The sequence below is a fragment of the Staurois parvus genome, unplaced genomic scaffold (assembly GCF_062004578.1).
Source record: "Staurois parvus isolate SC_StPar_1 unplaced genomic scaffold, SC_StPar_1.0 ptg002140l, whole genome shotgun sequence".
NCBI lineage: Eukaryota > Metazoa > Chordata > Amphibia > Anura > Ranidae > Staurois > Staurois parvus.
The window spans coordinates 3280587-3304520 of NW_028319936.1; the positions used below are offsets into that span (position 1 = coordinate 3280587).

The following is a 23934-nucleotide window of genomic DNA, read 5'->3' on the forward strand; positions in this document are numbered from 1 at the left end:
CACTGATCACTGTATTGGTGTCATTGGGGATGTCAATGACACCAAGTCAGTTCCCCCCAGTGTCAGAATGCCTATCGCAGTCCCGCTATAAGTCGCTGATCAGCACCATTACTAGTAAAAGAGTAAAAAAAATTCCAGTATATATACCGCCATTTGTAAACGCTATGACTTTCATGTAAATTTACACGTATTGGGATTTTTTTTAGCAAAGACATGTAGCAGAATACATTTTGGCCTAAATTTATGCCGAAATGTAATTTTTTAAATTTTTTCATTGGACATGTTTAATAGCAAAAAGTAAAAAATATTGTTTTTTTTCTCAAAGTTGTTGGTCTTTTTTTGTTTATAGCGCAACAAAATAAAAACCGCACAGGTGATCAAAAAGCTCTATTTGTGGGAAAAAAGGATGTAAATTTCATTTGGGTAAAGTGTTGCATGACCACGCAATTGTCAGTTAAAGTAACGCAGTGCCGTAACGCAAAAAATGGCCTGGTCAGGAAGGGGTGTTTGAAAGGAAAGTTTATATGTCAATTTTTATCAAAGTGTAACTAAATCAAAACTTTTTTTTCAGTTTTGGATAGAGTAGAGAGAGATTAGAACACCTGTCAGGTTTTATTGCTGTCTGTGCCCCCCTTAGGTAGATTCACTCTCACTATTTTTCCTTAAAATGAAAGTAAAATAAAGTCCCAAATTTTGGTTTGACATCATGATAGTAATAGAGGAGGCACTAGCTCTGGAGACCCTGGTGACACTCTGGAATTCCCTCACTTTGGATTTCCTCTCATGTCCTGTTTTGGCTGTGGGACAGGAAATAAAGGAAAATATTCCCAATGGGAGACAGATGGCAAAAAAAACAGGGGTTATAACCCTCCCTTACTCTACCCAAAATGAAAAAAAAATGCCTTTAGTTACACAATAAGAAAAACTGGAAAAAGTCTGACAAACATTTTAAAATTTGCACACCCTGGTTACTGTATAGGATCTCACTCTAAATCTGACAACTTTAATAAGGAATTGCCACAGAGGAAAGATAACTCTTTCCCCTCCCACCCCACTTTTTTTTCCTCCCTTCCCCCCCCCCTTCTCATTCCTTTTCATATTTACTATTTTCATATTTACTATTTTAATTACTATTAATATTACTATTAATTTAATATTTACTATTTTCATATTTACTGTTTTAATTACTATTAATATTACTATTACTATTAATTTAATATTTACTATTTTCATATTTATATTTTACTCATTCCTTTTCATATTTACTTCTAGTTACTGCTAATTATGTGGGACTGACCTAAAATACAGATCTAGAAAAAAAAATAAAAGCCGCACAGGCGATCAAAAAGCTCTATTTGTGGGAAAAAAGGATGTAAATTTCATTTGGGTGCAGCGTTGCATGACTGTGCAATTGTCAGTTAAAGTAACGCAGAGCCATAACACAAAAAATGGCCTGGTCAGTAAGGGGGGTATATCCTCTGGCGGGCAATATATGTAGTGTGAAATTTGAGCTTTTAAATAGGGACTCTGTGTTATGTTAGTGTGATGTGCAGTCTATGTAGTCTATTTATTATGGGGGTGCTATGTGTGCATAATGTGGAGGAGCAGTGTGTATAATATGGGGGCTATTTTGTACATAATGTAGGCATGCAGGGTGTGAGATGTGGTGTATAATGTACATGTGCAAGGTCGATATTAAGAGGTGTAACAGTGGTGTGCAGAGTATGTAATGGGCCGGAGCAGTGTGTTCAATATAGGGGTGCAGTGTGTATAATGTGTGGAGTATTGTGGGGGGTTCACTGTGTTATTTAGGGTGTATTATAGCTGTGAGATCTGCTGGCTGTGACCTTGTGACTGCGTAATGTAGAGGCATAGCTTAAATAATGTGAGGTGGTAGGGAGGCGTGCAGTGTACACATACAGTATCTCCCAATTTTCTGAAATGATAAAGAAGGATACTGTTTAGCACACAATTTGTAGGCGAAGGACATGTCCCTGCCACGGCCCAGGTTGCATGGACCACAAAGATCTAATTTGCAGAAAATGATTGGCTAAACCACACAAGTGTTATGACCTCTGCTTTTCCTTTGGATTACTTTTTCTAAATAACAAATGCAGCAATATAAAAGTTGGAGACTTTATTGCAGCATGACACTTTTTGGAGAAATATTGTACATTATGTATAGAGATGTACACATCAGACCAAAAAGAGGGACAACCAAGGCTGCACCAGGGACAGAGGGATTTGGTCTCAAAGGAGGCACAGTCCCTCCAAATGAGGGACAGTTGGGAGCTATGGTGTATGTAGCACCCTTTAGTGTGCTACTAGTGTAGTGCAGTGTAGGTAAATTTATTCTGTAGACTCATGGTAACTGTGGTAGTCTGTGATGAAGGTGGGGTTACTGTAGATCAAAATGGATGGCTTAACAGGTTTTGTCTCTATCACCTCCACTTAGCTCTGGAGGACCATAAAACCTCCCAGAAGCCTGTGGGTGGAGGAGGAGGAAACCTAATTTGCATGTTTATGAGAGTCTAACCAATCCCAGGTTTGGAGGCCCTGGTAGAGTGGTGCGACCAACCAATAAATATGGGGTAGTCAGGCTGGCAGGGGAATCAGGTGGAAGATGGAGTGCTGAGGAGACTGTCAGAGGCCTGGGAGGGGTCTCCTAGGTCAAGGGAAGGCTGGCCTCCAGGCTGGACTTAGGCTGGCTCAGGAGGGTCCATTCAGAAGTACGGCATGAACAGTATCAAGGCCTGGGAGAAGAAGGAGCAAGGAGGAGTGAGTATATCAGCACACCCAGGGATTCACAAGGGGAGAGGCTGCCATGTGTAGCAAGCTTTCAAAGGCGAGCATTGTGCTTAATCCTTTATCCTTGTCCTGGGAGATCTTCAGAGCAGCTAGGAGGACTGGTAGTGTCTGCAAACTGTGGAGCTGGGAGCAGTTCTACAGGGGAGAGAAGACATCTATGTACATAGTTGCAAGAAACTGAGCTAACTTTCAAAGGGACTGCGAGTCCCTAGCCCATAAGGGACTATTGCTACTGATCCGTAAAGACTGATGTCTTTAAAAGAAAAGAACAGTCCAGGATTTGTTTCTGTTAATAGGTAGGAAGTTGTCTCTGTGCATTGCTTCAGTTAAGCTGGGCATCCCATAATCCCTATTACCCTATCCAAGTTATTTCCCCTAATAAAATAACAAAAACCAAGCTCATGGGCTGTTCACTGACTTTGGATGCAAGTGTGGAAAATGCATGTTGCTTGGCTGTGCAGAGCTTAGAGAGACCTAGAAACACAGCGGCCCTCACAAGTGTAGTGCTACATGTATGTAATGTGGTGCATAATGCTCGAGAACATTAGTAAAGTCCTAAGTCTGTAGGGAGGACAACATATCACCAAGTGCTTTAACAGCTGGAAACACAAATTCAGTTCCTATGCCAGTTCCTGATTGTAGAGATTTTAGAAACACATGCAGTGCTCAATTAATTCTTTTTAGTTATTGGTAGAAGATAAAAACTCAATTATTCAATGATTTAGTTATTATTTTTACAGGTACTTATATCTGCGCTTTACATATACATATTATACATCCACATCATATTAAAGTGGTAATGTATTCTTTGTTATAATTATTATTATTACTACTAATAATAATAATATTAATAACATTATTATTATTATGATTATTATTTCCATGGATTTGTTTTCATTTCAGATACTTTTACTCCATATCAGTGTACGAGCATGTCATTTTAGTAACTCAACACTAGACGGCTACAAAATGGTACAATCAGCCTATTGGTTGGAGAAGAGTATGCTCAGCTTTCTCACTAGGAAGTGTACAGTGTGAATCACTGGGCTCATAGAGTTGTGTACTTCACCAGGCCTTGAGGTTCTTTTGCATGGAAGGTAAGAATTTCTTTTTCTCTCTAACCATCACTTTATGCTCCCTTGTCAGAAGAATGTATGTTAACAGGAGGAGACAGTTTAGTAGTGTAATCTTTTGGTAGTATTTCAGAGCTATGCATGATATAAAATAGATGAAATTCCGCTACGCAGCAAGTCTATTGTATTGTGACTTTTATTTAGGTTTCATTTTTGTCTTACCTTAATTAATGACTTTATTGGTGATATGTCTTATTTCTTTCTTAAGTGTTATCTGTTAATGAGATATAGGTTAAAGCCCCGGAGCCCAACCTGACGTCCAGGGTCCTGTGGCCCTTTGACATTCTATACAGACACTAATTTGTGTTTCTCTATTGTTCAGTTATAGCAGTAATTTCTAACAGTCTCATGTCTCCTGTCTATGATTGTCTTGTGAAGCATGTTCCAGCAACTCGTATAGCATGTTCACAGTATCTCACTATCTCTTGAATCCTGTCCATAGTCTCTGACCATCTCATAAATACTGTCTGCAGTCTCTGACCATCTCTTGAATACTGTCTGCAGTCTCTGACCATCTCTTGTATCCTGTCTGCAGTCTCTGACCATTTTTTGTATCCTGTCTGCAGTCTCTGACCATCTTTTGTATCCTGTCTGCAGTCTCTGACCAACTCTTGTGTCTTGTTTACAGTCTCTGACTATCTCTTGTATCCTGTCCGCTGTCTCTGACTATTACGTGTCTCATGTCTGCAGTCTCTGACTGTCTCATGTCTGCAGTCTCTGACCATCTCTTGAATTCTATCTGCAGTTTCTGATCATCTCTTGTATCATGTCTGCAGTTTCTGATCATCTCTTGTATCATGTCCGCAGTTTCTGATCATCTCTTGTATCATGTCCGCAGTTTCTGATCATCTCTTGTATGATATGTGCAGTCTCTCACCATCTCTTGCATCATGTCTACAGTCTCTGACCATCTCTTGTCTGCAGTCTCTGACCATCTCTTTTATCATTTCCACAGTCTCTGACCATCTCTTTTACCATGTCTGCAGTCTCTTACCATCTCTCTTGTATCATGTCTGCAGTCTCTAACCATCTTTTGTATCATGTACACAGGTTCTGACCTTCTCTTGCATCATGTCTGCAGTCTCTTACCATCTCTTGTATCCTATCCGCAGTTTCTGACCATCTCTTGTATCATGTCTGCAATCTCTCACTCTCTTGTATCATGTCTGCTGTCTCTCACTATCTCTTGTATCATGTCTGCAGTCTCTCACCATCTCTTGTTTCATGTCTGCTGTCTCTCACCATCTCTTGTTTCATGTCTGCAGTCTCTCACCATCTCTTGTACCATGTCTGCAGTCTCTCACCATCTCTTGTATCATGTCTGCAGTCTCTCACCATCTCTTGTACCATGTCTGTAGTCTCTCACCATCTCTTGTATCATGTCTGCAGTCTCTCACTATCTCTTGTTTCATGTTTACAGTCTCTCACCATCTCTTGTTTCATGTCTGCAGTCTTTCACTATCTCTTGCTCCATGTTTGCAGTATCTCACTATCTCTTGTATCATGTCAGCAGTCTCTCACCATCTCTTGTATCATGTCTGCAGTCTCTCACCATCTCCTGTTTCATGTTTCAAGTCTCTCACTATCTCTTGTTTCATGTCTGCAGTCTCTCACCATCTCGTTTCATGTTTGCAGTCTCTCACCATCTCCTGTTTCATGTTTGCAGTCTCTCACCATCTCTTGTTTCATGTCTGCAGTCTCTCACCATCTCTTGTTTCATATCAGCAGTCTCTTACCATCTCTTGTATCATGTCTGCAGTCTCTCACCATCTCCTGTTTCATGTTTGCAGTCTCTCACCATTTCTTGTTTCATGCCTGCAGTCTCTGACCGTCTCATGTCTGCAGTCTCTGACCGTCTCATGTCTGCAGTCTCTGACCATCTCATGTCTGCAGGCTCTGACCATCTCCTGTATTATATCCATAGTCTTTGACTGTATCCTGGTGTGCATCTTATGTCTCTGAAATGTTATGTGCGACCCGTTAGTAATGTTGAGGGCTGCACTTTTACATCAAGAAAGTTGACCACCACTGGTTTAAAATGTATGTCAAGCCAGAAATAATTTTTCTAATTTTGGATGGAGTGGAGAAGAATTAGAACTCCTGTAGGGTTTTTACTGCTATTTAGCAATAAAAAAACACAGCAGACTTGTTTGGAAGTAGCGGTGAACTCAGGCATGTTCAGACACAAAGTCCAAATCTGCCTGAGCTATTGTGCTGGAAAGCTGTCAAAGGCAACACCATTCATAGGCATTGGAGGCATTCCCTGCTCCACAATTGCACTTATACATACCCCTTGCTTATGTGTGACTGTTGAGCAGGAATGTCTTTGCCATCTATGATTGACTATTGTCTTTGTAGCTCTCATGTACACTGCAGCTGCTAAAATCACGTTCAGGAGCTGTTCAGCATTTTTTTCAGCAGCCCCTGAACTCTCCCTAATGTTTTCCTGTGTGTCCATGTACACATCTTCATTTACAGGCAGTTGAGTTTACAGTCATTTTGAAGGTAGAAAACTTGCGTTCAGGAGATTTTATCAGTGTTTCAAACACCAAACGCTTGTAAACGCATGTAAATTCAGCTAAACGCAGCTAACTGCGTTTATAAGCGTTTGCGTTTGAAATTTTTTTTTTAACTCTTCTATTTCCAAATACTGTCCAGAGCCTTTATTCATCATGAAAAATGCATGGAAAGCGTTTTCCCGGTACTCAAATGGACCTGGTACACCATACTTTGAGGTTTTGCATGAAAGAAAATATATTAGACACTGCTGCAATAATTTCTGCACAGAAATGAGCTGGAACACATCCAAACACCACAAAAAAAAAGCCAGCTAATCTCAACAAATACTACTCTCATTGCTTCTGCTCTCTCTATTTATCTCAAAATGTCTGAAATAGTTAATTTTTTACTGTTTTTCAGTGCATTCTGGGCATTTTGGAAGGTCTCCTGAGGTTATCTTTAAAAAAACGCTTCTAAATGCAAATGCTCATAAACACGCATAAACGCGGTATGCAAACGCGGCTAAACAGACATTTTTAACCTACGTCTTCCAGCAGTCAGTTTCCATCATTTAGAAGTGTCCCGTGTACATGGAGCCTTACAGGCAGGATGACTCAGGTGGGTTCGGACTCCTGTCTGAACCATCCTGTTCTCATTACTAGTCTGAACCTACCTGAGCTATCCTGCCAGGAATCTATCTCTGCCTACTACCAGACATAAGCAGCCAAGGCATTCTTCACTCCACTGCCGCATGTATACAAGGTGCATCTATATGTCTGGCTGCGGGGCAGGGAATGCCTTAGCAGCTTATGATTGGTGGTGTGCAGTGACAGCCTCCTGGCAGAATAGCGCAGGAGGGTTTGAACTAGAATCTGAACACACCTGAGCTCATCCCTGCTAATTACAGAGATTTAGGCCTGCATGGGCCATACATGGGTCGATTTTCGAACGATTTTTCATTCGAATATCAGACCTAAGAATAATCGGCCGATTTTCGCTCTGTTAGTGGGGCAATGGCATCGGCCAATTTTCATGGTTCCTCCCCATTTTGTTTATCGGGCATGTTGGAAAATTCGTGAAAAACTACCAATTTTTCGAAATCATTGGTGGCACCATCAGATCACAGAACGAACGATGTTTTTGATTTTCGATCGACAAATTCGTTCGGAATTCGACCCATGTATGGCCTGTTTTAGTCCTCATGCGCACTGGACATTTTTACAGCTGCTGTTTTTGGCTTTTGATGTTTTTTTCTACAGCCATTAAACACCCCAGCATGTTATCCTATGTGTCCATTCACACATAGACTGTAGTCATTGTTTTTTTGGCTGGGAAAAAAACCCAGAACTAGTGGGTTTCTAGAGGAGTTTTTTAGCTGTAAAAATGCGGTAACGCTGAAAAACACGGTAAAGCGTGGTACATCACCGCAAACCGGCGTTTTGTACTTTTTTTGAGCAAAAAAAACGCTGCAAAAGTGAAAAAACGCTGATAAACGCTAATGTAAAAATGCTGAAAAATCTCACGTTTTTTAACGTGACTTTACACAGCTAACATTGCCAGCGTGATTAAAAGACCCAGATTGCATGGAGCCTTGCCCTCACTTTCTGTCCTTCTGACATTTTTACCAGACAGGAAATGAGAGAGAGGTCTCATTCAGATGGGCGCTTACTCCAGGATCTAGGCTCCAGGTGCTGTAGGCAGACATCCCTTTCATGGCTATTAGGAATCTGCTGCTGCATGGACACTTCACTGGTCCCAATTTGATAGCCATGCAAGTGCTGGTGAGCGGCTCCATATGCACACTATCTGCACTTGAGTTGCTCACCTGCGGAATTAGGACCAGTACTGTGTCTGTGCAGCTGTTGCATCCCAATAGACATGAATCGGCTGTCTGCATGCAGCACCTGGAGCCTAGAAACATATTACCCACTTCAATACCGTCACTTTTACCCTCTTCCTTCCCAGGCCAATTTTCAGCTTTCAGCGCTCTCACACTTTGAATGACAATGCAACGCTGTACCCAAAATACATTTTTATCATTTTGTTCACACAACTAGAGATTTCTTTAGGTGGTATTTAATCACCACTGGGGTTTTTATTTTTTGCTAAATTAACAAAAATTTTGAAAAAAAAAAAAACTGAAACACATTTTTTTTGTTTCTGTTATAAAATTTAGCACATAAATAATTGTTCTTCATAAATTTAGGCCAAGATGTATTCTGCTACATTTCTTTGGTGAAAGTAACCCAAATCAGTATTTGTTATTAAGTCTGTAGGAAAGAGTTCACAAACTATGGTATTTATCTGTAAATCAAATGATCCTGAAGTATTGATGACCAATCTAATTTCTTGAGGCCCAAAAATGTCAGGACAGTACAAATATGCCCCAAATGACCCCTTTTTGCAAAGTAGACAGTCCAAGGTATTTAGTAGGAGGCATGGTGAGTTTTTTGAAGTTGTAATTTTTTTGTTATAATTTTTCCTGGAAAATATAGAAATAAAAAAAAAATGTTCACAATTTTTTTTTTTACATGCTGTCACCAGTGCAGTACAGCATCATCATATAACTGGTGTGGTGGGGATTAGGGACACTGACTGGTGACAGTACAAAAAAAAAAACCAAAACAACTTTTTTTTAAAGATTTTTAAATTTTTTTTTTATTACATTTTCTTTCTTTTTTTTAATATTTTTTTTTTCACAATACACTGTGACCAGAGCAGTATAATGTTACCGTAGTAACATTGTACTACATTGGGGAAGTGATCGGTATTTTTTTTTACACATTATAATTGCTTATAACAAAGAATTCGTTTTTTTATAAGTAAGCATTTAACTGAATGAAATCAATTCATTCAGGTTTTTTTTGTTGTGATTAGCTGTGATTGGCCATGGCTAATTACATGACACAGATGGGCCCAGTCTGTACATGGGATCACTGTGACCAATCACAGCTAGTGACATAATTGTATACAATGGATGGCATGCAAGGACACCACCATTATTTCCAATTGTCATGTGACCTGCTGTGATTAGTCACAGCTGGTCACATGGTACTGGCAACGAGGTACACAGCCGATGACAGTGGTCCGAAGTACACAGCTGGTGACAGATCTCACCACAGCGTGGCTGAATCCGGGAAGGACGTCATATGGTGTCACCCTGGATTGACAAGAGTCCCGCTCGGCTGTCATTCTGCTATTGGCAGTAGGTTGTCCTCAACTGAGGATGCCCAGCACCATCTTGGGAAAGCCTTGGTCAGGGGTGCTAAACCTTTTGAAGAGCAAGCGCATTTAAGTGATTTATTAATCAGTCGCAGGCCACAATTAAAATAAATGGTTAAAAATTTAGATTTTTTTATTTTAAATAGCATAATGAACATTTTCTTCCTGCAGCCACTGAATGCTGGCAGGAGGAAGAGGATGAGAATCCAATTTTCAGCATTTGCAGGAGAAAATAAAGGGGATCAGTTTATGTATATGCCACTGCCACCGCCCCTCCTGTCCAAGTGTAAAACAAAACGTGACAAGGAGGCTGCACGGTTCCTTGGAGCATGGGGGAAGGTGGTCACCATTGCCACCCCTGACACTACACTTGGGGGGGGTGATAAAAACATGTTTCAACTATGGGGTTTTACTGCCACCCAAACTGCCAATGTACAAGCTCTTACTGTCCTGAGGCCTTTATAAGGTTGCTTTCACACCGATGCACTGCTGTTTATCCCCACCACAGGTGCAGCGCAGTGCACCAGCAGCTTTCCTGTGGGTTAGCCATAGACTTGCATTCCTGCATTTAGAATGTAATAGAAGTGTGCTTCCCTGGTTTGAGGTCGTGGGCCACCTCAGAGGTCTTCGAGGGCGACAGGTTGAGCACCGCTGGCCTAGGTTCTGATTAAACTCCCTGGTTGGGAGTTTCTGAGAGAGGTGGCCATCTTGGATGCAGATATAATATATAGGGCACAATCTGTGTCATGGAGGGCCTCTAGCGGGAAGTATAGTTGGACAAAATCCTGCTAGTCAAGGAGAGTTAGACTACAAGGTATCTTGTTCTGTGTCCATTGAGTATTGGATAGGATAGGATGCCGGGACTCTGGAAGAGAGTGACTCCTTCAGAAGACCTGTTTGGTAGTAACCTGTTAGTAGGACATTTTCTGGCTAAGCTTTAATCACCCACCGTGGAAATTTCATCAGACATTAGAAAGAAAGCAAATTGGAGATTTTATTTATTTGAAGAACCATGGTTTCTCCTGAACCATGTAACTACGTCGTACTTGGAAAATTATTATGCTTGTTAAATAACCTGTTGGGACATTTATTATTACATTTTGGCATGGGGTTCCCCTCAAAATCAATATGGATTTTGGGGAACCCCATGCCACTTTTTTTTTGGCGTGGGGTTCCCCTTTAAATCTATTCCAGACCCTAAGTGATGAGGATTGGGGGGAGGACCCCCAGGCAGTTTTTTTTCTCTCAGACTTTTCTTGCTGGCAATTCTTTTGTTTTACATTCAGATGTCAGTGGGGAATGTGAAGCTGATGAGGTTGTAAAGAACTCAGCGCCTGGCTTGGCAGCCCTCTCCTTAACAACCAGCTATTGTTAAGGATGTCCATGGCTACTAGCTCCAAATTCATATTAGAATCTGACTTGCCGAGAACCGTTTCTAAATTGAAGCTGAACCGCCGAACAGCTACTTTGTAAATTCACACTGGAAACGGACCTGAAAATCCCACCGTACATGTGTGAACCTGATCTAAAAAAAAAAGGGTTCTGTGCAAGTTTGAGGTGATGCATTCCAAACTCGCACTGCATAGAGTATAGTGGCATTCTGAGACGTTCACATAGGATGCAATTCATAGCTGGTTTTGCATTGAAGTTGCTGAAAGGCAGTTTGGCGTAGAAGTGGCAAGAAGACAGATTTCCATAGAAGTGGCAGGAAGACATGGTTGCATAGAAGTGAATAGAAGGCAGTTTAGTAGAGAAGAGGATAGACAGAATTTTTAGCATACAAAGGCAGATTGATAATCGCAGCAGTACTAAATTCGCATTGAACAAAAGGGGATTCACAATCGCATCCTTGAATCGTATCAGAATCACATCTAAATCACTGAACAACTACCTTTGACAATCACACTGAAATGAAAATCGCACCACATAAAGTAAACCCTACTGTTCGCCTGCAGCAGGGCTAAATGTAAAAAGAAAACACCTGCCCGATACCTGGAACTACATGTCTGCTGCGATGTGATTTGTACATCCCTGCTTTACCAAGCCCAGAAGAAAAGGAATATGCTTCTGAGAAAAATAATTGTTTTTCTTTGTTATTCTATTGTTTTTTCTTTAATTTGAAACACATATGCTGCTTCATGCTGATTCGTGTAGGTGTGTATATCAGAGTGGGAGCAGCATCTGTGCCCGCTGCATTGGGTATGCATTGAACACCTGTACATCCCCATGCGGGTAAACACAACCCTCCAAGGGTGTACACTTCAGTATATGCCATGTAAACAAGGCCTAAGTGCTAGCTATTCCCTGCTTTGAAAAAGTGCTTACTGGAAATGTCTACTAAAGATCAATGAAAGAATAGAGACAAACTTGGAAACAGAGTTACCGTATTTTTTGCTCCATAAGACGCACCTGACCATAAGAGGCAACTAGATTTTAGAGGAGGAAAACAAGAAAAAAAATATTCTGAACCAATGGACTGCAGACACAGTACAGGGGATGACCAGAGACTGCGGACACAGTACAGGGGATGACCAGAGACTGCGGACACAGTACAGGAGATGACCAGAGACTGCGGACACAGTACAGGAGATGACCAGAGACTGCGGACACAGTACAGGAGATGACCAGAGACTGCGGACACAGTACAGGAGATGACCGGAGACTGCGGACACAGTACAGGAGATGACCAGAGACTGTGGACACAGTACAGGAGATGACCGGAGACTGCGGACACAGTACAGGAGATGACCAGAGACTGCGGGCACAGTACAGGAGATGACCAGAGACTGTGGACACAGTACAGGAGATGACCGGAGACTGCGGACACAGTACAGGAGATGACCGGAGACTGCGGACACAGGACAGGAGATGACCGGAGACTGCGGACACAGTACAGGAGATGACCGGAGACTGCGGACACAGTACAGGAGATGACCAGAGACTGCGGACACAGTACAGGAGATGACCAGAGAATGCGGGCACAGAACAGGAGATGACCGGAGACTGCGGACACAGGACAGGAGATGACCGGAGACTGCGGATACAGTACAGGAGATGACCGGAGACTGCGGACACAGTACAGGAGATGACCGGGGACTGCGGACACAGTACAGTGGATGACCAGAGACTGCGGACACAGTACAGGAGATGACCAGAGACTGCGGACACAGTACAGGGGATGAACAGAGACTGCGGACACAGTACAGGAGATGACCAGAGACTGCGGACACAGGACAGGAGATGACCAGAGGCTGCGGACACAGGACAGGAGATGACCAGAGGCTGCGGACACAGTACAGGAGATGACCAGAGACTGCGGACACAGTACAGGAGATGACCGGAGACTGCGGATACAGTACAGGAGATGACCGGAGACTGCGGACACAGTACAGGAGATGACCAGAGACTGCGGACACAGTACAGGGGATGACCAGAGACTGTGGACACAGTACAGTAGATGACCAGAGACTGCGGACACAGTACAGGAGATGACCAGAGACTGCGGACACAGTACAGGGGATGAACAGAGACTGCGGACACAGTACAGGAGATGACCAGAGACTGCGGACACAGGACAGGAGATGACCAGAGACTGCGGACACAGGACAGGAGATGACCAGAGGCTGCGGACACAGGACAGGAGATGACCAGAGGCTGCGGACACAGGACAGGAGATGACCAGAGACTGCGGACACAGGACAGGAGATGACCAGAGACTGCAGACATAGTACAGGGGATGACCAGAGACTGCGGACAGTACAGGAGATGGCCAGAGACTGCGGACATAGTACAGGGGATGACCAGAGACTGTGGACACAGTACAGGGGATGACCTACTTTATGAATAGGTGCAGCTCCGACCAAGTGGGAACCACACCGATATGACCACTCTGATAGCTGATAATAGGGTGCGACTTGTACGATTTGCAAGTTGCCCGGCATGCAAATCGCATGCCAAAATGCACCTGATGTGCCCGGGGGCTAATAATCACCAGAGACCTAGAACACAGTAAGTTGTCAGATCAATTGATGTCTTGCAGGTTCAACAGGTATATTTTTAGTTATCGAAATTATTTACCGAAACACTCAGTGGTGTATTTAACCAACTAAAAGAGAGCAAATAAGATACAGTACCTTCACCAACAGAGTTTACATACACTTTAACTTGAAAAAAGTACTTTTTGTTTTGCTCAGGAATTTGTAGCAGAGTAGTATAGTGGTGTTGAACCTTTTTTTTTATAATATATACATTTCTCTCCTTTTTCCATAGAATGTTGCCCTTAGTAGATCATTTGCTGGATGCACTAAACCTGGAGCGCACAACATTCAGAATCTATGCTGTCACTGCATTGTGTCTCTTCTCTGCTGTTATTGTTCTTCGGGCTTGCCTAAACGTGGTCCAGTCTGTGACTGCATATATCACCAACTGTCAAAGACTACGCTGCTTCCCAGAACCTCCAAGGCGAAACTGGTTTTTGGGACACCTAGGATTGGTAAGTACGCACAGTGAAAAGTAAGAGGGTCACCAAAAGAGACATGGTCATCTGGTCATACAGGGCAAAGTGATCAGTGTCTGTGCTGAGCTCCCCCCCGACCCACTTTGCCTGCAGTCAATCTCTGCTCCATTCTCTGCTCCATTCTTTGTCACAGCCATCAATGAAACAGACTATATCATCGACCAGAGCAGTGATATCATTCCTTGGGTCATATGACCGTACTGGGGGTCTATTTATTGACTGTTAGGCCCAGGCACTGTCATAGGGAAGGAGGTCACCTGCTCTTCAAAGCACCTGGTAGTATCATTAGCTGTGATGGAGGAAGGGTCATAAGGAGAGCACTGGCAAAGTTATATATAAGGAGGTCAGGGGGTGCCCCTTGTGGCGACACTGTCAAGCGCACTGCATGGGCATGGCGACAGTGTCTCTTTAACTTCCTTAACAGAATATATTCTCTTTTTGTTGCTCCCACCCCACTGCATTCAGCCACCATAGTAATTCCCATATGGAAGAAAAATATATTTGAAATATATTTAAAAAATATTCTTCCCAAATATATTGATCTATATTTGAAATGCTACAATTGTGGCCATATTCAATATATATATATATATATATATATATATAACTGTATGTTGAAATGCATTTTTATTACAAAATATATTTTTAAAAATACATTTCAAATATACTGTATGTCTTTAAAAATACAAATCTACATTTTTGGAATGCATTTACAAATATATGTTAAAATTACTTTTTTATAAGTTAAAAAAATCTGAAGACTATATTTTAAAAAATATATTTTTTAAAAATATATTCAGCAGATTTTTTTAAGCATATAAAAAAGTAATTTTAACATATATTTGTAAATGCATTCCAAAAATGTAGATTTGTATTTTTAAAGACATACAGTATATTTGAAATGTATTTTTAAAAATATTTTTCATATATTTTGTAATAAAAATGCATTTCAACATACATGGCCGAATTGCCAGCCGATAAATGAAAAATTGGTCGGCGCCGTTGCCGATGCTGCCACCATCGTCCACGAAAAACAGCCGTTTTTCGTGGATTGTCTTGTTTACTTTTATCGGTTATGCTGGAAAATCCACACGATGGTGGCAGCATCGGCAACAGCGCCAACCGATTTTTCATTTATCGGCTGGCAATTCGGCCGATAAACGGCCCGTCTATGGCCTGCCTTAAAAAGACCATGCAATTACCTGAAAATAATAAGCACTGACCACTGGTATTTTGTAACACACATTTTGGCACATTCTTTAAATGTGTATTTTGGCTACTTTTTTTTACAGATTTTAGCATTACTTACATTAATTTTGGCGCTTTTTAACATGTTGTATTTTTTTAACACGCTTTTTGATGTGGGTCATTTTAACATGCATTTTGGTGTGGTTTGTAACGCACATTTTGGCACTTTTCTTAGCATGTATTTTGGCACTTTTTTAAAGTGCATTTTGATTTGTTTTTTGTGCATATTTGGAACACTGCATATCTGCTATCCACTTTTGGGTGCCATTAACAAATAATGGGACAGCAAACATGACATGCATTTTGCATGCATTTCCAGAACACACACAAATACGGATGTAAAGAGTGAGCCAAAATACATGTTAAAAAAGTGCACATAAAAATTTCAACTCAACTCAATCAAAAAACGACAATATACTGTAACTATACTGTATATATGTTTGTGTATACGTATTATATTTATATACTGTACACTATATATAAAACACAAATATACATATATACATACATAAACACACAGTATATAGTTATAATTTATATCAATGTTTAACCCCACTGGTGCTGATATTAGGAAGAAAGAAGCCTTCTTCCTCACATCACAGCAGCTTCTCACCAAGATTATCCAGCTTTGGGCTGGAGAATCTGGGATGGAGATATTTTAAAGAGATGGCCAGTGAGATCTTCAGATCTCACCTTCATAAACTGGCCATCTCTGTAAAAGTGAATGACAGAAGGGTATGTCCTGGGATGAGAAGTGAAGAAAATGTTCTCCGATCCTCACCTCGGCTTCATAAACTGGCACTCCTGAGAGATCAGATGTGATCTTCAGGATCTCAGCTTTTCTCCCTTTCCTAAACGGACATATACGCTGCATATTTAAATTGGATTGGGTCTTATTTCTAACTGAATTCAACCAATGCAGTATGAAACCACTTACTAGTTTGTCTTTCTTACCAGCAGTATATGCCATATGTATCTATTTATTTCAGGTACTTATATAGCACTGTCAATTTACGCAGCACTTTACATGTTGTACATTCACATCAGTCCCTAACCCTAAAGGTGTGCACAATCTAAGGTATTGGTATAATCTTTTGGTAGCAGTGTTGTAATTTGCTTTACAGTGTACTACCCTGTAATACACTGGCTTCAAATCAGGTAATTAAACAATTATGAATAGTTGGACATTTACTAAACTGGAGCACTCAGAATCTGGCACAGCTGTGTATGGTAGCCAATCAGTTTCTAACTTCAGCTTGTTCAAATAAGCTTTGACAATAAAACCTGGAAGCTGAATGGATTCTGTGCAGAACTGCACCAGATTTTGCATGCTTTCGTTTTAGTGCCCGTTCACATATACAGTGGGGCAAAAAAGTATTTAGTCAGCCACCAATTGTGCAAGTTCTCCCACTTAAAAAGATGAGAGAGGCCTGTAATTGGCATCATAGGTAGACCTCAACTATGAGAGACAAAATGAGAAAAAAATCCAGACAATCACATTGGCTGATTTGGAAAGAATTTATTTGCAAATTATGGTGGAAAATAAGTATTTGGTCAATATCAAAAGTTCATCTCAATACTTTGTTATATATCCTTTGTTGGCAGTGACAGAGGTCAAATGTTTCCTGTAAGTCTTCACAAGGTTGGCACACACTGTTGCTGGTATGTTGGCCCATTCCTCCATGCAGATCTCCTCTAGAGCAGTGATGTTTTGGGGCTGTTGCTGGGCAACACAGACTTTCAACTCCCTCCAAAGGTTGTCTATGGGGTTGAGATCTGGAGACTGGCTAGGCCACTCCAGGACCTTGAAATGCTTCTTACGTAGCCACTCCTTCGTTGCCCGGGCGGTATGTTTGGGATCATTGTCATGTTGGAAGACCCAGCCACGTTTCATCTCCAATGCCCTTGCTGATGGAAGGAGGTTTGCACTCAAAACCTCACGATACATGGCCCCATTCATTCTTTCCTGTACATGGATCAATCGTCCTGGTACCTTTGCGGAGAAACAGCCCCAAAGCATGATGTTGCCACCCCCATGCTTCACAGTAGGTATGGTGTTCTTTGGATGCAATGCAGCATTCTCTCTCCTCCAAACACGACGAGTTGTGTTTCTACCAAACAGTTCTATTTTGGTTTCATCTGACCATATGACATTCTCCCAATCTTCTTCTGGATCATCCAAATGCTCTCTAGCAAACTTCAGACGGGCCCGGACATGTACTGGCTTAAGCAGGGGGACACGTCTGGCACTGCAGGATCTGAGTCCCTGGCGGCGTAGTGTGTTATTCGCATTTCCGGGTAGGAGGCGCGCGCACGCCCTACCCGCACCGGCATTTGCGGCCATGGCTGTCAATCACTGGGTCCTGGCCAGTGAGTACTCACCGGCACCGGGTGATTGCTGAGCATCTCTGATGGAGGAGAACTGTTTGTAAACAAAACAGTTCTCTTCCCTTTCAGCTCCTGCACACTGCATTGGAGGGCTGTGCACACACACAGCACACTGTTAACCTTTAACACCTTCCTGCCCAGTGCCATTAGTACAGTGTAAGTGCTTTTTTTTTTAGCACTGATTACTGTATTGGTGTTACTGGGGATGTCAGTGACACCAAGTCAGTTCCCAGCAGTGTCAGAATGCCCCCCGCAGTCCTGCTATAAGTCGCTGATCATCGCCATTACTAGTAAAAATTAAAAAATAATAATCCCAGTATATATACCGCCATTTGTAAATGCTATAAATTTCACGTAAACCAATTAATTTACACGTATTGGGATTTAATTTGGTAAAGACATGTAGTAGAATACATTTTGGCCTAAATTTATGACGAAATCTGATTTTTAAAATGTTTTCACTGGACATGTTTAATAGCAAAAAGTCAAAAATAATGTTTTTTTCTCAAAATTGTCAGTCTTTTTTTTTTATAGCGCAAAAAATAAAAAATGTACAGTCGATCAAATACCACCAAAAGAAAGCTCAATGCCTGGGGATAAAAAGGACATAAATTTCATTTGAGTGCAGTGTTGCATGACAGTGTAATTGTCAGTTAAAGTAACGCAGAGCCGTAACGCAAAAAAAAAGGAAGGGGGGGGTAAATCCTCAGAAGGGCAAGTGGTTAACTTATACAGCAACCTTTCTCAAACTATGTACCATTGAAACTATTGTTTGTTGTCAAGGAACCCTGGATAAAAAAAATCTTCAAATAATGATACATTAGTGCAACCAGAAAATAAGTATGGTAAAATGTGATAGAAGGAGGAATGTGGAAAACTATGCATTTTTGATACCCAGAGTGGATTTTTAACACTCTCTGCACTATACAACAAATAATTTTTATTAGTATTGAATACTGAATAATAATAATCCCCCCCCCCCCAAAAAACGGGTGGAATGCATTGATGGTCAGGAAAGAAATGTCCTTTCACATTGGTAGGCAGTGTAACGTCCTGCTCTGAGGGTTCTGCTTTTTTGTTTCCTGTCTTCCAAATAGACTATAAAAGGGTAACAATTGCAAAGGAACATAAAATCAGATAAAAAAAGAAATTGGCAGTTGTGTAAAGTGTGAGATCAGCTATTTCGCAAGCCTGCGGTGCAGTGATGCAACTGAATAAATATACTTGTTGGAGATCACAAACACAGTAACATGATCTTTTTATTGTATACTTTCTGGAGAAGAAAAACAAGTAGAGTTCGCTGCAAATTACAAATATTCTGTAATTTGCAGCTTTCAACATAACCTTTTTATTTATTCTCTTAAAGCGGATTTCCACTCACACAGTAAAAAAATAATGTAAATGTAAGTCAGCAGCTACAAAAACGGCCACACACCTGCCCCACGATCCCGCTGTGCCCCCGTCGCAGCACGTTTTACTGGCCGTCCTGTATTCCAGGAGGCAGGCATCTTCAGTGTGGGCACCCGGCTGTGACAGCTTGCGGCATCACAGCCGGGTGCCCACTGCACATGAGCGAGTAGCGCTGCGCTTCCTGAATGGTCTCGTAGTCTTGTGGGATCTGCCACGTGTTCCACAAGACTACGGGAAGTGAGGGTAGGAGGACAACTTCTGCCTAGGTGATCACAGCGGAATTGGGAGCAGGTACCTGTCAGTTTCGGGTACCCACTCCCCAAAGGTGCCAATCCTTAATGGGGAGCGGGGGACCAATCTTTAAAGTGGAACTTCCCCTTTTTGGGTGGAACTCCGCTTTAAGGCTATTTGCATTCTAGGCGCTCCTGTGTGTGTTCAATCCCAGCATTTACGGTAAGTGTGCCTGGGAGGAACAGAATACTTGTTTTCTAGCCATACATTTCTGAACGCGTAGGGCCCTAAACATGTGGACCACCCACTACAATGCACATCCCCTATCAGCTTCAGCTGCATTGACTTTGACAGGCTGAAGGCAGTGGAGCTGGACACCTCTGCTTCCCTGGAACACTAAGGTGCCAGGATTGGACCCACATTGGAATAAAGGCCTTGTGTGCTAATACATCCAGAAAGTTAGTAAACTATTGGCAAAGTGACTCTGTAATTGTAAAAGTATGAGTGCTTCTACTGCTAGACTTCTTTTGAAAATGCTACTTGCTTGAGTTTGTTTGGCTTCAATATTTGCATACCTGGAAGAAGCATTCTATAAGGCTCCATGCACATTGGGCGTTTTAATAACGCTGTTAATGTTAGCTGTGAGTTTTTCAGGTTTTTTAGAGTTTTTGTATTGGCATTTTGCCGACTTTTTTTTTCGCATTTGTGTTTTTAAGATTTTTTTAGGGTTGTTTTCCCCCCAAAAAAAGGTTTTTTTTTTAGTAAAAAAAAGTCCAAAAACGCTGGTTTGCCACGATTTACCGTGTTTTTCAGCATTAGAACATTTTTACAGCTAAAAAACTCCTCTAGAAACCCACTAGTCCTGGGGTTTTTTTCCACCCAAAAAACCTGCCAGAAAATGTTGATTACAGTCTATGTGTCATGGACACATAGGATAACATGCTGGGGGGTTTACTGGCTGTAGAAAAAAGCGTCAAAAGCCAAAAACAGCCGCTGTAAAAACGTCCAGTGTGCATGAGGACTAAGTCAATGTCAAAAAGTTTATTTTCTTTGTAATTGTTATAGACTAGAGGCTCAGCATTAAAGCCAATACATCAGCATGACATCCCAGGAGCTAAAGGAGAGGTCAGCAATGGCAGCCACAATCTTTCTAATGACACTGTCACTTTAGCTGTAAACATTCAAAACGATTATACCGTAAAGACTGTATTCCCTCAACAACAGACTAATATATTAAATACAGGCTGTTTCTTGCCATTAGTAAAAAAAAAAAAAAAATCTCCATGTCATTTACAGCCTAAACAAAGATGACGTGGTTTTTGGCTAGCTAGTGCTTTTTTGGTGTTAGAGGCTGCAGAAAGTCTGTTTTCAATCAGACAGACCTTTTTTCTTTCATACAGTGAAGGAAATAAGTATTTGATCCCCTGCTGATTTTGAATGTTTGCCCACTCACAAATCAAATGGTAGGTGTATTGTAACACTGAGTGATAGAATAGCAGTAAAAAATTCAAAAGAAATGCATGTCTAACAAATTATGCAGTGATTTGCGTGTTCATGAGGGAAATAAGTATTTGATTCCCTATCATTCAGCAGGATTTCTGGCTACAAGGTATCTTTCATACAGGTAACAAGGTGAGATTAGAAGCAGTCTCTTAAAGGGAGTGCTGCGAATCTCATTTTGTTACCTGTATAAAAGACACCTGTCCACAGGAGCAATCAAACAATCAGATTCCAAACCCTCTACCATGGCAAAGACCAAAGAGCTGTCCAAGGATGTCAGGGACAAGATTGTAGACCTACACAATCTGGTCATTTCTTTGTGAGTGGGCAAAAATTCAAAATCAGCACGGGATCAAATACTTATTTCCTTCACTGTATGTGTACATATAAAGCATTAAAAAGGCTATAGGTCAACATTAAGTCCCCTGGTCACATCGGGTGCAATTTGTCATGCGATTTGCATGCCAGGCCACTTGCAAATCGTATGACAGGCGCACCCTATTGTCCGCTATTAGAGCGATTTCTAAAGTATTGCATGCACTACTTTTCTTGTGATTTGCATAGACATCTGTTTTAGATGTCTTGGAAATCGGCAGGTCACCCAATTTTGAAATCGTGTGACTTCAATGTAAGTCGCATGATTTCAAAATCAGCTTTGATGTGTCCTGAGTGTAACTTAACAAACGCTCTGCTTCTGGTGACTCGGGCAAGATGATGCAGAGCCAAAACAGAACAGAATAACTTCACACTCATTACTTGTAGCTATATATAGCTTCCAGATATGTAAACCATTCAGACTTCTTTGTTCCCTAAGGTAACATGATGTTTGGCGACTTCTTTTAGGATCGCTGCTCTGACTTTACAGTGTACACACATGTACACACACATTCCTGAATCATCCCGTTTACCAACAGACATTCCACAAAAATAAATAACTACATATCAATAAACAATTAGAGTGCTGCATAAATTATAAAACAAAGAAAAAATGTGGCTACCCCCTTAATGATGATATTTTTACATTAACAGTCTTAAAGAACAGACTGGAGCTCTAGCCAATGATACGTCCTCAGGGTCACACATCAAAGTCTCAATTTAGAATGTCAGCATTTGGTTTCATCCCTCTCTACCTTTCCAGCATAGCTTTTGAAAATGGAGACTGAAGCTGATTAATTAATCATTAAACTTAAAGTGGAATTTTACTCATAACAACTTGATAAAAAAAATGTTATTTAGCAAAGAACATCTATTAATAATTATGCTACCAAAATCAGTGTGTGCTGTAAATTGCCTCCAGCATTGTTTATTTTTCTTCTTGCTGGAGGCTGCCATTTTGCTGAAGCCCAGAGCCCTGAGTAGCATTAAATCTTAAGGGTGTCAGCAGATCAGCCTCTACAAATTTGACACAGTGCCTAAACATAGAGACCAACTGAGCATGTGCAGAGCAGAGCAGAGTGAGACAGTGTATTACTGGATTTTACAGTATAGGCACTTATTTGTAATATTTTACATAGCTATACCTGCAAAAGGGGCCAGCATGATGTGATTTAGCAAGACTTAAAGTGTTACTAAACCCACAACAGTACAATCAGTCTGTATATGCAGTAAAGCATACTTATTATACTCGCTGTGGAACATAAGGGGTTAATCCTCTGCAATGTGTAAAAAGGATGTTTGATCCTGTCTTCTCTGATCTTCCACAGTCCCCAGTCCATCTACTGATAGAACAAAGCCTTGGGGGCAAGCTGCACATGTTCAGTTTTGTGTTTGCTAGAGAGTATTTTTCTTTCTTGGGAGGCTGCATGTGATCAGTGCAGGGCCAATCAGCACTGTCCAGAGAGAGGGTCCGGGGCCCTGCAGCCTTATAGGAGAATGAAAACTCCTCCTACAAGATTAACCAGTGCTCGGCTGGACACTGATAGAAGTCACAAGACTGCTCTAACTGCTGATGAGAAAAGGTATTTATCAGTTTATATTTACTAAAATGTCCATGTTGTGTGTACTGTGAGAGACCAGATACAGTGAATACAGGGTCCTGGGTTTAGTGATACTTTAATTTTCTGACTAAAGTTCCAATTTAAGAAGAGAGGGAGAAGCCAGATTTCTAGTTGAAGTCAAGATTTGCATAATAGAGCACCCTGGGTTTTTGTGGATGCCAAGAGAAGCATGACAGAATTATTGAAGCGACATGATAATGCTGTTTCAAGGTGAGCATACAGTCACTTTAACACCTTATGCTCTTCTATTTTCTGTCTTATGAATTCATTTTTTTGCTCTTTTCCATTCACCTTCTTCAGCACCTGTAATTGTATCTGCATCTGTGCTGTTGCTAAGCTTCTCTCACTATGGCTTCCAAGGGTGTTGTCCCCTCCTCAACTTTTCCTTGGTACACGCCTAGGTGTCCTTTTATCATGCAGTGGTAAATGACCGCTGCTCAGTTCTCTGGCATTCTCAGAGGAGACAGTTCTCTTCTGAATGCTTTTTTATGAAGTGGTGTAGATTGCTTCTCCGAATAAAGGGAGAAGCGATCTACAAATGCTTTGAACACTAGAAAACGGCTGCTGTTACAGTAATCTCATGAGATGACAGTAAGAGATCAGTCAAACACCGTTTACTAAACTGCGGTAAATTATCGCTGCTTCATTTGCAGTTCCTACGATTCTCCAGCTCTGGGCTGGAGAATCTGGAGGGAGAACAAAGATCACAAGTAAAGGGCTGAGATCGCTCCTTCATACACTGGCCGTCTGTGTGCTGAGATGATCAGTGGAGAACATGTTCACCGCTGATCATCTCTGTTTCCTAAACTACAAATGATCGGAGATCAGCAACAATCCTTAAGATCGTCGCTGATCTGTTTCATAAAAGGACACCTATAGCGCTTACAGATTACCTATTCTAAGATCCCATAAGTGCGGTGTGGTTTTCCACATGACGTTTTTATGTGCGTTTTACACACATTTTTAGGTGATCTACCAGAAA

The 23934-nt window shown here is 41.3% G+C and overlaps 1 protein-coding gene across 2 annotated transcripts in view; it reads left to right on the forward strand.

The window, feature by feature from the left end:
- Positions 1-3748: 3748 nt before the first annotated feature.
- Positions 3749-23934, forward strand: part of LOC149432467 (ultra-long-chain fatty acid omega-hydroxylase-like) — a 61856-nt gene continuing 41670 nt past the window's right edge. For both annotated transcript variants that reach the window (XM_089665123.1, XM_089665124.1), the window contains exons 1-2: positions 3749-3905; positions 13932-14154. In XM_089665123.1, coding sequence (XP_089521249.1) covers positions 13933-14154 — 222 coding nt within the window. In that variant the 5' untranslated portion in view covers positions 3749-3905; position 13932. The remainder of the gene's footprint in view (positions 3906-13931; positions 14155-23934) is intronic.